The sequence below is a fragment of the Antedon bifida genome, chromosome 7, assembly GCF_963402885.1.
Source record: "Antedon bifida chromosome 7, ecAntBifi1.1, whole genome shotgun sequence".
Taxonomy (NCBI): domain Eukaryota; kingdom Metazoa; phylum Echinodermata; class Crinoidea; order Comatulida; family Antedonidae; genus Antedon; species Antedon bifida.
The window spans coordinates 11,685,856-11,701,467 of NC_136232.1; the positions used below are offsets into that span (position 1 = coordinate 11,685,856).

At 32.7% G+C, this 15,612-nt stretch overlaps 2 protein-coding genes across 2 annotated transcripts in view; one reads left to right on the top strand and one right to left on the bottom strand.

Annotated features, from left to right (window-relative positions):
* The first annotated feature begins 1,283 nt into the window (after positions 1-1,283).
* LOC144847586 (3-oxoacyl-[acyl-carrier-protein] reductase FabG-like) overlaps positions 1,284-15,612 on the top strand; it is an 88,468-nt gene continuing 74,139 nt past the window's right edge. The window contains exon 1 of the mRNA XM_078704021.1: positions 1,284-1,296. The gene's annotated coding sequence lies outside the window, so the exon portion shown is untranslated. The remainder of the gene's footprint in view (positions 1,297-15,612) is intronic.
* LOC144848837 (uncharacterized) lies at positions 10,515-14,052 on the bottom strand. The gene is made up of 5 exons (XM_078705764.1): positions 13,942-14,052; positions 12,790-12,856; positions 11,712-12,245; positions 11,047-11,124; positions 10,515-10,602 (listed from the first exon to the last, which is right to left on the bottom strand). The coding sequence occupies exons 2-5, from the start codon at positions 12,803-12,805 to the stop codon at positions 10,562-10,564; spliced, it is 669 nt and encodes a 222-aa protein (XP_078561890.1). The 5' UTR covers positions 12,806-12,856; positions 13,942-14,052; the 3' UTR covers positions 10,515-10,561.

The window sequence follows — 15,612 nt, forward strand, 5'->3', positions numbered from 1 at the left end:
ATAAAATAAAAAATGGGGGTAACCTTGCATTCTGATGAACTGTATCGTTTTTAAAAGTAGACATATTTTGCAACATTTTCACAATTATTAGACATTTTACGTGCGCAACCAGTCATGTTTAACGTGCTCGTGGAACGCCATTTCCAGTTGAATAGTGAATAAAATAACGCAAAATTGTTAACTGAAGTTTGAAAAACACAATCTATGCAAAATAAAGGCTCATACGCGTTCCCTGCGCCGTGCGCGCGTGAAAATGTGCGCATCTGGTGGGAATTTTTTAAACGCTTAAAATGACCTGAAACGTGCGCTAATTTAATCAGAAAATGATTTGAAGCATTTTAAAATTTCAAACTCCGTTTACGCGCGCACTTTCTAATGTTACAAAATTCGGTAGCGATAAAACAGTTTACAATTGATGTGAAGCAACCGTGGCTGAAAATTCGTTAAAAAATATTTATTTGTTTCAAAGTTATGATCAATTTAAGAATTTCATAAATTCGCGCGTAACTTACGCTACGTGGCTCTGACAGCGTTCAAAAGCTTCGCAGTACAACTTCAGTTAAATGTCTAAATGTTTAGAAAGTCACAACATGTTATGTTAACACGTTGCAGAGAAACAGCGTGCACAAAATCTGAGAAAGAAAGAAGAATAATAAAAAAAAGTAACACTACAATTCCAAGGGCTTATCCGCTTGAGGCGGATAACCAATAAAGATTTTATACAATAACAATAGGTGATCATTTTATTCTAAATGATCACCTAATAAAGATTTTATACAATAACAATAGGTGATCATTTTATTCTAAATGATCACCTAAAAATACATTCAACTAAAACCAACTACAGGCATTTATGTTAACAGATTAACTACACAATAAGCTATTATCAAATGTACAAAATGCTTCATCACAGAGCATTGAACAATCATAACATTTCTAAAATACTATACTACTTAAATTAATACTTAAACTTGAAATAGTATACTAGTGTATCGTATAGCAACACATGAACATAATGCAGTATTGTTTATTGTAGGCATAAGCTATGCGGGTGTGTCGAAAGCGAAGACCTCGAAAGCGAAGACCTACGAAATGGTAGTGTGCACAAAATCCGACCAAAATCGTGATAACACCTTGAATTTACAGATCCTGAAAAAAAATTTCGATTTTAATCGTTATATTTATATCAAAAATCATGACTTTATCTATGAACAAGCTCACGCGTTTTCGCCAATGGAGTTAATATGGGTTTTACGAACAAACACATCGCGCTATTTGCAAGGCGACGGACGCACAAGAAGTATATCGCACAGAGCATTGAATTGAATGCAATATTAAGTCACTTGTTCCGATAACTTTGTAGCACACGTCGCCTACAATTTAAAACCATAGCCAATTGTATAGAAAAGTAAAGGATGGCGATAGGCTTATTTAGGCTTATTTTAGAGCCTATATAAAAAGTGTCCGTATTTTGATTTTACACTTGCTTTTAAAAATGTTACGTGTGAATACAACTTACAGAGATCTTTTTTGCATTTAAATATGTTGCTATGTGTTTTTTATCTACAATATTTGCCTATTTCTATTGTTTATTATCTAAATGTATGAATAAATACAATAAGATATTCATTTTCCTGTATTGTATTTAAACTTTTACATTTTCCCCATTGTAGCAAAGATCTTATGTATCTTAGTATATAAGATCTTTGATTCATATTGTATACTATTGCTATTTTACTTAATCGCCAGTTTCAAAATGTTTTCTAATGTAGGCCTATTCATAATAGACAAATAATATATCAGTATCAGAATATTTAGTGTGGTTGGAGAAGCGACAGTACAGTACTATGTAAAGAAAAATGTAAAAAGGAAAATAAATATTTCACCACTAAACAAAAAAAAATCTGCCGCAACGTTCACGCGCGCAACAGAAAATCTATCTATCCACCTTCTATCTATTTTGCATCCCCTCTTACGATCGTATGATGAACGTAATAAAGCAGAAACGGTGTTGAACACATCGGTTCCCACTTGTGATGACACGCAAGGTTATTTCCTTACGGCGCACTTTGCTTCGATCTGAAAACCAATTTCAGCTCTTAAAATATTTCCCGGGCCAATGACAGTTCGTCCCAAGAGCTTACCGTGAACTAACGGAACTTTATTTTATATCTTTGTATTGTCAAAGTCAAAAATATAGATAGACATCACCCTCTGAAAATTTTGCTTGATCGTTAACCCGTTATAATAGTATGATTCTGTTAGATTTGTTTGTGTAGTGTCAATTCTATATTTAAATGGTCATTATACACAACCGGTAACCTGTTTCTTTAATTTTTTAAAATTTATATTTTCTTTTGTTAATGGAGACTCATGGCAGGGATGCAAACATTTAGAAGCGGGACGTCGACAATCGGGAGACTGTTGAATAGTCGTCTCATCCACAAGCCTGTGAGATAGAAGGTTGGGGGTTAGAGTGGTTAATTAGCCCGATAAACATTCACCATCACTTAATAAAGATTTATAGAGAGTATCTCTTTTTGTATTCACCACGGGCAATGCTTGAAAACTTATTCTTATTCGATGATGAGGACAATTGTGGTTGGCGGAACTGGGACTTCATTAAACATGTCTTTTGACAGTGTCGGTAAACGTAATACCGATTTGAATAAACACCCGTTTTAATCTTGAAAAATATATTAAACGTGAACACACTATCGTCACTAATTACATTGCAACCGTAACAAAATCGGCAACTTTATTTTGGAACGAATATTTTGTATTTCAATCTTTGATTTGAATGGCTTTTGTCTTTGTGAACGTTGACATAATGGCTTAATTAAATGTTATTCGGAATTATGGAAGCTGTGAAACTGATGATATGTCGCAGGAAACGATCGATTTATAACCAAAATTTGCAGAACGCGGATGCCTATCGTTCGTTCTTTTTAGCTTTTTGTCAAATCATAATTTGAATATATTCTGTCAAATTTTGCCCGGGAAATATTTTAAGAGCTGGAATTAGTTTCCAGATCGACGCAAAGTGCAAACTTGCGTGTCATCACAAGTGGGAACCGACGTGTTCAACACCGTTTCTGCTTTACGTTCATCATGATTCTCATCGTAAGAGGGAATGCAAAATAGATAGAAGAGTATTTTCTTAACCTTATGTTGCGCGCGTCAATACGATACGTTGCGGCAGGATGTTTTCGTTTAGTAGTTCATACGTTGGTTAATGAAATATTTATTTTACTTTTTACATTTTTTTTCTTTACATAGTACTGTCGCTTCACCAACCACACTAACCGATACTGATAATATTATTTGTCCATTATGAATACATTAGAAAAAACATTTTTAAACTGGCGAATAATTAAATCAGTAATACTGACTACAATGGGGAAAATGTAAAAGTTTTAAATACTATACAGAATAACTAAAGGAAAATAAATATATTATTGTATTTATTCATACATTTAGACAATAGGCAAATATTATAGATAATAAACATACATCAACATAATAATATTTAAATGCAAAAAAAAAATGGATCTCCAAGTTGTATTCATGCGTATAACATTTTTAAAAACAAGTGTAAAATCTATGATACGGACACTTTTTATAGGCTTATAGGCTCTAAAATAAGCCTAAATAGGCCTATCGCCATCCTTTACTTCTTACAATTTACTTACTGTAGTTTATTTCTATACTTTTATACAATTGGCTATGGTTTAAAATTGTAGGCGACGTGTGCTACAAAGTTATCGGAACAAGTGACTTAATTAATATTGCATTCAATTCAATGCTCTGTGCGATGTCCTTCTTGTGCGTCCGTCGCCTTGCAAATAGCGTGATGTGTTTGTTCGTAAATCCCATATTATTATTAACTCCATATTGGCGAAAACAAGTGAGCTTGTTCATATATAAAGTCATGTTTTTTGATAACATAACGATTAAAATCGAAATATTTTTTTAGAATCTGTAAATTCAAGGTGTTATCATCGATTTTGTGTGATTTTGGTCGAATTTTGTGTACACTACCATTTCGTAGGGTCTTCGCTTTCGAGGTCTTCGGTCTTCGATCTTCGCTTTCGAGGTCTTCGCTTTCGACACACCCTAAGCTATGCATATTATTGTTCTGAGATAAAATTGGTAATAATAAACCATTCAATTAATATCTAATTGTTCAGCCATTATATTCTGACTGAATCCTTTGTATGCCTCGTAAGGTATGCTCCTACTCTATGCCGGTGGTTGTAAGGTTTTTTCATTATATTCTGATTTTTATAGTGATATTGACCCAAGTAAATCATTTAATGTTAAGTTTGCAGATGATACTTGCCTAGTTGGTTTAATTTCAAATAATAATACATCCCTGTTTAATGAATATGTTGAACATTTTGTAGTCTGGTGTAAACAAAATTTTCTTGAACTAAATGCCAAAAAAACTAAAGAGGTTATTGTCGATTTTAGAAGGAAAAATAAAACTAATCATGTAAATATTGAAATCGATAATGAAATTGTTGAAATAGTAGAAAGTCATAAGTACTTGGGATTAATAATTGATAATAAACTAAATTGGGAGAGCAACACTAAAGAACTCCGTACCAAGGCTAATAAGAGAATGTACTTTATATACAAAATGAAACGGTTTAATGTTAGTTCTCATCTCATTCATATGTTTTATTCCTCTGTTGTTCAATCAATCATTTCTTATTGTATTATTGTTTGGTTTTCTCATATCAATGTAAACAGTAAAAGTCAAATTCAGAGATTAGTAAACAAGGCCAGCAGAGTGTAGAAGTGAAATCTTTAGATGAAATGTTTAATACATTCATACTTAAGAAATTTGACACAATTATGCAAGACCTATTACACCCATTACATTTAGACATCATTATAAGTAGATCAGGAAGGGTTAGACTGACACAGGAAAAAATATCCACAAACCGTTTCAGATTTTCACCAATGTACATAGCATGCAATTTATTTAACAAAAACTTTTCAAGATAGTCACTTGTATCATTTGTATTTATTTATATAGTTATCACATCGTATTATTTATTCTACTCAGGTACAAAACATATCTCGAACAATTTTGACAATAAAGTTATCTTGTATCTTGTATGCTCCTACTCTATTCCGGTAAAACTCCGGTATGTAGAGAAATATTTATATTTATTTATTTACATAATAAATGTGGAACTACTAATGTAAATTAATGATACTATTATAGAAAAATAAATTTTCCACTGTGTAGACCCATGTTTTGAAGGCTTAACAGCCATTCTTTGAGTGATTCAATTTGTTGTCAATAACATAGTATTAAATAGTATTTGTTAGATATCTCTATTGATTAATTTAATGTAATGGCAACCATAATTTTACAAATTCCCATCCAACATGCAATGAATGATCTTAGACCACAAAAAAGTAATCTTTAATATTGGATCAAGATCAACTGTACAAAATGCTTTATCACAGAGCAATTGAATTGAACAATAATAAAAATTAAAACATCTAAAATACTAATTAAATATTGTTCTGGGATATTGGTAATAATAAACCATTAAATTAATATCCAATTGTTCAGCCATTATATTCTGACTGAATCCTTTGTATTCCTCGTAAGGTATGCTCCTACTCTATGCCGGTGAAACTCCAGAATGTACAGAAATATTTCTGTCTCGTACACAGACGAGACAACGATTTACAACGTATCAACTTCAAATTATAACTATAATTTATAGGTATTTCTGCCCATGTTTAACAACAAAACAAGGGCAACGTATTCCAACGTATCTATTAGCAATAAAGATCAACTCGACTCGAATTTAGAATTCTATCGTTCTCATAAACTTTGTGCTGTCTTCACGACGTGGTCACACGAGATGGCGCTATAGCGGACTGTCCCATTTATTAAGGAGGTGAACTACTGTAAAATTCTTATTTTTGTAATTGTTTTCGCACATCGTGGAAAGAGGCTATTGTCGGGTTTATCCAGGTAAGCAGGCACGTAATAGACTCGTAATTATGCAATGAGTATTATAAAGACAGACTATTTACAGATTCTTGATCTTTTTTGTCTAAAGTGACATAACAATGCTGTGTCAACAAATCTCAGAAGATTCAAATTTTTACAATGAAGCAATTAAAAGTCAGAAATTCTTCGTTTTAACATACTGTACATCTCAATTTTAAAATGTATATACTTTGACTAAAAGCACATCCAAGTGGATATCTGCTCATTAATCCCTTTGACAAAATGACAATTTTACTAGTCAACTCATATGGAAATGTTTTCAAATTTACAATGAATTTTTATGAATGATGAAATTAATGATTCCATATATACTGTACTATTTTCTATGTCCATGACATTATCATTTGACAAGTTATCATCACTCCATTTGAAAAGATCATAGCAATATATTAGATTTATCAACTTGAAACACCTGAAAGATCATTCCACCTCAGGTCAAGCATGCCAGGTTTTAATACAACTTTGTTTACTTCACATACCTCCAATAAGTCTCTTATAATAGTACATGAGAGATTACAATCAACCAAGTCAAGATGACGTAATTCTGGTAAGAATTGTAATAACCAAGCTAATTTGAATCCTTTAATTGCAGCTGTTGCAGTGAAGACCACAAATATCTAAACGTTTCCATGTCAAAATACAACCAATCTGCAAGACTTTCTAGATTACCAACTGACAAACTATAATCACTCCATTTGAATGAATCCATTAGATTTATCAACGTGAAAAGTGAAACACCATCTATATCTGAAAGATCATTTTCCTCTAGTCTAAGCATACCAGGTTTCAATACCACTTTGTTTATTTCACATTCCCCCAATAAGTCTCTAATAATAGTACCTGAGAGATTACAATCAACCAAGTCAAGTTGATGTAATTCTGGTGAGAATTGTAATAACCAAGCTAATTTGGATACATTAATTGCAACTAAATCAAGACCACTTAAATCTAAACTGTTCCATGTCAACATACTACCATGTTCATGGCAGGCATCTGCAAGACTTTCTAGATTATCAACTGACAAGTTATAATCACTCCATTTGAAAATTTTAACATCAGAAGGCATGGATCCATAAATTATCCAAGCCAGAGGAGGCATGGATCTAGAATCACCGGAATATATATCACCATTAATTAGATTTACCAACTTGGAAAGTGAAACACCATCTATTGCTGAAAGATCATTTCCTTTTAGTCTATACATACCAGGTTTCAATACCACTTTGTTTACTTCACATTCCTCCAATAAGTCTCTTATAATAGTACCTGAGAGATTACAATCAACCAAGTCAAGATGACATAATTCTGGTGAGAATTGTAATAACCAAGCTAATTTGGATCCTTTAATTGCAGCTAAATCAAGACCACTTAAATCTAAACTGTTCCATGCCAACATACTACCATGTTCATGGCAGGCATCTGCAAGACTTTCTAGATTATCAACTGAAAATCTAAAATCACTCCACTTGAAACGTTTATCAGGTATATGTATGAAGACATACTTAACGGAAGAGTAAAACATTAGATTTACCAACTTGGAAAGTGAAACACCATCTATATCTGAAAGATCATTTCCCTTTAGATTAAGCATACCAGGTTTTAATACCACATCGTTTACTTCACATTCCTTCAATAAGTCTCTTATAATAGTACCTGAGAGATTACAATCAACCAAGTCAAGTTGATGTAATTCTGGTGAGAATTGTAATAACCAAGCTAATTTGGATACATTAATTGCAGCTAAACGAAGACCACTTAAATTGAAATGTATCCATGTCAACATACTACCATGTTCATGGCAGGCATCTGCAAGACTTTCTAAATTATCAACTGACAAGCTATAATCAGTCCATTTGAAAATTTTATCATGAGAATGCACGAATCCATAAAATCTCCTAGCCAGAAAAGACATGGATCTAGAAACACCGGAATATAAATCACCATTAATTAGATTTACCAACTTGGAAAGTGAAACACCATCTATTGCTGAAAGATCATTTCCTTTTAGTCTAAGCATACCAGGTTTCAATACCACTTTGTTTACTTCACATTCATCCAATAAGTCTCTTATAATAGTACCTGAGAGATTACAATCAACCAAGTCAAGATGACGTAATTCTGGTGAGAATTGTAATAAACAAGCTAATTTGGATCCTTTAATTGCAGCTAAATCAAGACCACTTAAATCTAAATGTTTCCATGTCAACATACTAGCATGTTCATGGCAGGCATCTGCAAGACTTTCTAGATTACTAACTGACAAGCTATAATCAGTCCATTTGAAAATATAGCAGTTCAATAGATTTACTAACTTTGAAAGTGAAACACCATCTATTGCTGAAAGATCATTTCCCTTTAGACAAAGCTGTATGTCGTTCGATAGCAACGTGGCTTGCTTGTTAAATAATGCATTGAAAACTGCACCAGATAATTGACAATCACTCAAATTTATGTCATAAGTTACCTTCATCATAATTGTCAGTGAACCTACAGAAATATTACTTAAATCATTATCACTGAGGTCAATCTTTTCTAATTCTAAGGATATGTCATTTGCTTGATCAATAACATGATTCAATACATCAATACTACCAGATTTGAAATTCAGATGCAGTTGTTTACAAGAAAATTGCAACAAATGAATCAAGAATTTACGATTTGTTGACTTCATAACATTAATATACCTAAAACTGTATTTAAATTGAAAATTTTCCATTACAGCTGAAAGGGTATCAATCTCACTGTCTTCTAACAATGAATGCAATTCAAACAACCTGCCATCATCATCATCTATATAATCATCACTCATTAGTCCATGTATAATGATATAGATATGAACTAGCATAGAACAAAATGGTTTTGTTGGTTTAGTGTCTTTAGTTTCTATGACCTTTAATAGTGTATCTACAATACACTTTGAATTTTTCTTAAACCTTTTAAAACAAATGTTCATAAGTTGTACTAAATGTTTATTTTCAATTGTTTCATCATAATGAAGAACATTTCTCATCTCACACACAGCATCAGTTGATATATTTGGTAAATCACCTATTACATGTATTTCATGTTCTGGCTTCACATAGCTGAAATACTTTACTAGTGAATAGTAGTTTGGAGCTGTTTTCACCTTTAACCAATGTTTCATAATTTTACCAGCTTCTTTCCCTAGGAATTCTATAGTGAATATGATTGTCATGTGTAGATATGGATTTAACAGCATCTTTTTACACTCTTCTTCATTCATCTCATTTGACAAACATGCATTAGCAAGGTAAAACCCAGCTAAAGCCTCTGAAACTAGCTTGTGTGTGGGTGCAAAAATTGCCTTTCTATCTGTTTTAATATTAGATGCTTTTTTGTAAACAAATCCAAGTTTAAGTGCTAATTCTACTGTATCCTTGTCAACCATACCATCAAACTCATTTTTATAGATATAGAGTTTGTTTTCCTTTAAGCCTCCAAGCATACATTGACCTAGTGCAAGTATAGCCTTTTTATATGGATCTTTAATATCCCCAAATTCTGCAATTTTACTTCCCTGTACCTTTGTATGTTGATTCAAAGTGCAACAAATTATTTCTTTAAACAAATCTGATATGGTAATTGACACAGGATTTAAATTGAAATGCAAAAATGATGTGGATTTTTCAAACATGCTACAAATTATAAGTAACAACAATGGAGAAGAACACAATTTAAGTATATTTGTGTATTCGATTACATCATCAGAATCTGAATACTCTTCATCTGAAAGCTCCGAGTCTGAGTAATCAATGGAGGTATACCTCCATGTGTAATCCATGTGTGAGTCAAGGTTTAATTTTGTAATTAACTGCTTTCCTAATTCAGAATTGTCATTAAAGTATTTCTCAATATAAAGCTTCTTCATTTTTGCACTAAATCCATTGACCTGAACATGTACATCACAATTTTCAACAAATGTTGTAATATTTTCAGGTCGAGATGTTATTAATGTGATATTATTGTAACCTGATCTAAAATATAACAGGTTTAGTCGATTTTCAGAACCTTTCTTTAACTCATCTAATCCATCTAATAGGATCACTATTTCTTGCCCATGTTGAATCATGAATTGTTTAATTATTCTTACAGAATCTTCTTTGGTTTTTAAATTCATAAGAACAGCAAATCTGTCAAGGTCAAGTTGATCAACAATACTATCTATGATTGTCTTTCCTACATCTATGTCTCTGATATTTATAAAAAACAATACTTTGTCAGAAAATGCATCATCCTTACCCTTAGCCCAGTTATAAGAAATGTATCTGAGAAGAGTTGTCTTTCCCATCCCTCCTTTACCTGTAATTAGAACTTTACATGACCTGTTAGATTTTATAATCTTCAATACTTCCTCCATACTTGTAGGTTTAGCCTCTTGTTCCCTCGTTGCCTGGTCAACCTGTTTTTGTTTTGTAGATTGAAGTAATGTGAGATCTGTGAATACATCTGCAATATCTACTTTGTGTTCTTCCCTGAAAACTGCTGTTCCCATTAGGTTCATGTCTTTGTATAAATCTTCTTCAGAAACATCTTAATATCTGGTAAGAATCAAGTAAAGAATAAATAAATAACAATAGCTAAAGAGTACTTTTCAATGTAAGTTTAGTAAAAGAAAAATATCTATGCTGTACAGTAGTACCAATGTAGTAATAGCTTTCTGTCTATAAATTTTATTCCAAATATGTTTTTGCTTTGTTTTATTTCTTTAATAATAATTTTAGAGAAACAACAAAAAGCATAAATTCATTTTATTTTCTTTAAATAACTCAGTATCAGACAACGCTTGCAACATTTTTTCAAAACATACTGTAAAATACATTTATGGGAATGGTTAATTATTTCTGGTATTAAATGGACAGAATATAGTATAAAAATACCAATCAAAGACAAACAAACAAAATTAAATTCAAGTATTTTCAAGATAATTATCAATAATTATTATACTATCAAATCAGGTTTTTCTTCTTTTGTACTTAACGTACCATTATTTCTTGGTGATAGCTTTTTTCCTTCAGAATTTGAAGATGGTGGTTTTAATCCTGTTTCATGCAATTTTGGATCTAAGTAAACAAAAACATGTGAGATTACCAAAGTAAGCAACATTGGGCTCAGTTGCATTCTGGATGGGAGACTGTCTGGGAATATCGACAGGTGCTGTATATATCAGAGAGTGATAATATCGGACTACCATGTGATAGGCATGAGTTCAAGCCTATCTCTACCATACTGATTGCATCCTTAGGATGCCTTACTCTCATTGACTTCGGATGGGATGTAAAGCTGTTGGTCCTGTGTACATAATGCACGGTAAAGAACTTGGTACACTATTCAGAAAGAGTAGGGGAGGGGATTGTCTCCAGGTGTGCTGATCTGGTAGGCGCTACACTGCTGGCTGCCATTGGTCCATGGAGGGCCTAATCCAAATTTCCTCAGTTTATTTGAGGACCAAGAATGAATAAATATTATGGATTAATGAATCCATGATAAATACATTTATTATATAATTTAACATTCTAGATATTAATGATTTTGATGACATCACAAAATGTAATACAATATACAGTACATTCTATATGCTCACTTTATCTGCCAACATCTATTTTGCCTAATTTCTTTTTTATGTATAAATACAAAATATAAAACAAACCATCAAAAAAAATCTCCAAAGACCAGTCCATTTGATTGGCTTTTAAAGCTGTAAGAAATCTGTCCATCTTTGTCACATCCTCATCAATGATCCCTCTGTGTTCAAAGTCCATAATCAAACTCCAGCTGTCCTGATATCTCTTTACTGGATTGTTATGTAAAGAATCAAGTGTATATACTTCATCCCTATTAAGTTCTGCTCCAAGTTGAAAAAGTCTTTGTCTGTAAGGTGTTAACATTATTACTTTATGATCCTTAATATCTTCTGGAGGTTGATTCATAACTTTTGATTTAAAGCCAAATTGCTTAGTTATCTTTATTGTATCATATAGAATAGTAAGATTTGATGAGCTCAGACTTCCAGAGGCTGTTAAATCCTGTAGTAGATCCATGACACTTTTAGCTCCCTCCACATGCACGTTAGACATAGCCAGATGGTCTTTGTATAAAAGTTTCAATGGAGTAAGGTAGTTATGTCTATCATACCACTCTGCTGTTTCAGTCATCAGTTGGTTAAAATCATCCTCAGAGATTTCTAGAAAGAAAAGTAAAACACCCTTATATTTTTAAGAGGGTTTTGTAAAGGACCAAAAGTCGACATAATCCTAATAAAACAAGGTAACATAACTAGAGTTGAAAGATGTACAAATCCACCAATCATGAAGTGTGGGACATGTGTGGGAATGTGAAGTGCTAGTTTTTACAAGCATAGCCATAGACTTAAAACAAGACTATATATCATTGCATTGAAGATAATCATGACTGACAGTGACATATGACGTAGCTCAATAACAAAGGTTTGGGTTGGTGTCCGGTGGGGCTTAGTTTACCTTTTAAATTATGTTTTAGTTTCTTTATGGTTACGTTCATGTCATTTTGTTTTTTACAATGTGTGGCCTTGCACCCTTGGGTGAATCAAATGTTGTCCATGAGAAAATAAAGTATATTATTACAGTAATACTATGATGCAGTGGCTTTTTGTGGGTCAACAAACAGAATCTAACTGCACAATATTCAAAGGTAAATTGACATTGACTCCAGGTGTATCATAAATCTACTCTTTAAATGTGTAAACTTACCTTTAGAGGATGCCATGTTGTTAACTAAATCTTTTAGCTTTGTAAAGATGTTTCAGACAAACTTTTTCTACAAACGGAAGAAATGTGTAAACTAAAAATTAAAATTAATTATCATTTGTATTATTATACATTAAGTCAGTAAGAGAGGACTAAAAATTGTAAAAACTTTTAAAAGTTACGGAGGCCATAAAAGGACATTATGTAAATGAACCCATTAATTTGAAATGGGAATGAAATACTGTACTAATAAAAATCATTTTATTTCTTCAAAATATTCCAACTTTTCTGAAAGTTTATAAAATTACATAATACAAAGATATTCTGTGAAAAGGAAAATTTAACACAAACATTGTGGAAAGGGAACAAAATAAAATGTTGAAGGAATGAAAAAGTATTTTGAGGAAGTGCAAGTTCTTTTTTAACCTTATTAAAGACTTTTCACTATAATTTTTCGATCTAATTTAAGGTTACAAACTGCATTTTATGCAAATATGAAATACTCCATGGACCTATTGCAATAATTGTTTCCGTCTTTAAACAGTTAAAAATGTGAAAAATAGTAGATTCTAATAATTTAGATTCTTGCTATAAATACCAGAATGCATTGTTTGCACGTGGATTGATATTTTCGTTTTGCTTTTGTGATGTACTCACTTTCGATTAATCGTGAAAACAAATGGAAGATCCACAAGATATCAAAAATTGCATCAAGTCTCAAAGCTCAAATTACTGATCACCTGATTTCATCATACTAACTTTATGATAATTTCATTTTTTCGTTTTTCAATGTAACTCATTTCTATTCTTTTGTATATCTAATTTGTATATTTGTATTGTTTTCATGTCATTTCAACTAAATTAAATTTGTTTCATTTAATGCCTAGGGCCTATGCCTATTGTGTGCTCCTGGCAAGATATTGCTTGATAACATGCCGAATACTATTATCATATTAATGGAAAAAAGCTTCAAAATTTCTTTTAAAAACGAAGTGTCTACGTCGACACCTAGGCGTAAATACAATCCCCATTCTATATGCCTACTACTATATTGAGACGATCGGGCCTCCGGCAATCTAACCAAAAATTAAGACGAATAAAAATATTTAAAAAAATACTATTGGGTGAAAATTCTATTAAAATGCATTTACTTACAATTCACCAATGTAACTTGTAGCATTCACATGCAAAGGCTCAGGTATCTTGATGTACAGCATATACATGTTACAGAGCACCTGCACAAATTCACTCCCAGGCCTCCTAAACGCCTTTAAAACTGGTTTTTCCTGATTTTATAAATAAACTCTGGCAGGGCCTGTCTGTCTCTACCTGATGTCTGTGAAGTTGGTTACTAGTTCCTAGTTCCTAGTTCCTTATTCAAATTCAATTAAAGGGACAGTCACAAATATTTTTTAAAACAGATTTTAATACGTAATAACTGTCTAATTGATTTATTATTGCATCAACATGTTAGCCTTAACCTCCTCTACTTCTTCCGGTCAAAGTTCAATAACATTTTATGCATTTACACCCTCTACGGCGAATAAGTAACTAGCTTTTACGAACGTTATAATACTTGACCTACTTCCTTTTTTCAAAATATTTTGGTATGGATCGATCACCCTTGACCTACTCTACCATTTGCCACCCCAGTTCCGCGAACTTTTTTGCGTCTACGCCCTCTACGGCGAATAAGTAACTGGCTTTACGAACGTTATAACACTTGACCTACTTAATTTTTTCAAAATATTTTGGTATGGATCGATCACCCTTTACCTACTCTACCATTTGCTACCCCAGTTCCGCGAACTTTTTTGCGTCTACGCCCTCTACGGCGAATAAGTAACTGGCTTTACAAACGTTATAACACCTGACCTACTTAATTTTTTCAAAATGTTTTGGTATGAATCGATCACCCTTGACCTACTTTACCATTTGCCACCCCAGTTCCGCGAACTTTTTGGCATCTACGCCCTCTACGACGAATAAGTAACTGGCTTTACGAACGTTATAACACTTGACCTACTTAATTTTTTCAAAATATTTTGGTATAGATCGATCACCCTTGACCTTTTCTATCATTTTCCACCCCAGTTCCGCAAACTTTTTTGCGTCTACGCCCTCAACGGCGAATAAGTAACTGGCTTTTACGAACGTTATAACACTTGACCTATATATTTTTTTCAAAATATTTTGGTATGAATCGATCACCCTTGACCTACTTTACCATTTGCCACCCCAGTTCCGCGAACTTTTTTGCATCTACGCCCTCTACGGCGAATAAGTAACTGGCTTTACGAACGTTATAACACTTGACCTACTTAATTTTTTCAAAATATTTTGGTATGAATCGATCACCCTTTACCTACTCTACCATTTGCCACCCCAGTTCCGCGTACTTTTTTGCGTCTACGCCTTCTACGGCGAATAAGTAACTGGCTTTTACGAACGTTATAACACTTGACCTACTTAATTTTTTCAAATTAATTTGGTATGAATCGATCACCCTTGACCTACTTTACCATTTGCCGCACCAGTTCCGCGATTTTTTTAGCATTCCTCTACGGCGAATAAGTAACTGGCTTTACGAATGTTTTTGTATGGATCGATCATATATTACATACTAGAAATCATACCCGCCCCAGGGTGGATTTTAAATGTACTTTAAAACCTTCGCAGTACAATGTTGATATTTCATTGCTCCCAAACGCCATTAGTTTCCTAATGTGGCTATTATGATACTCCATTACCTCTCCGAACCCTTCACCTTCCCGGTGATTGGAATAGTTTAAAACTTTCCAGTGCAATTCTGTTTTTTTTTCAAAG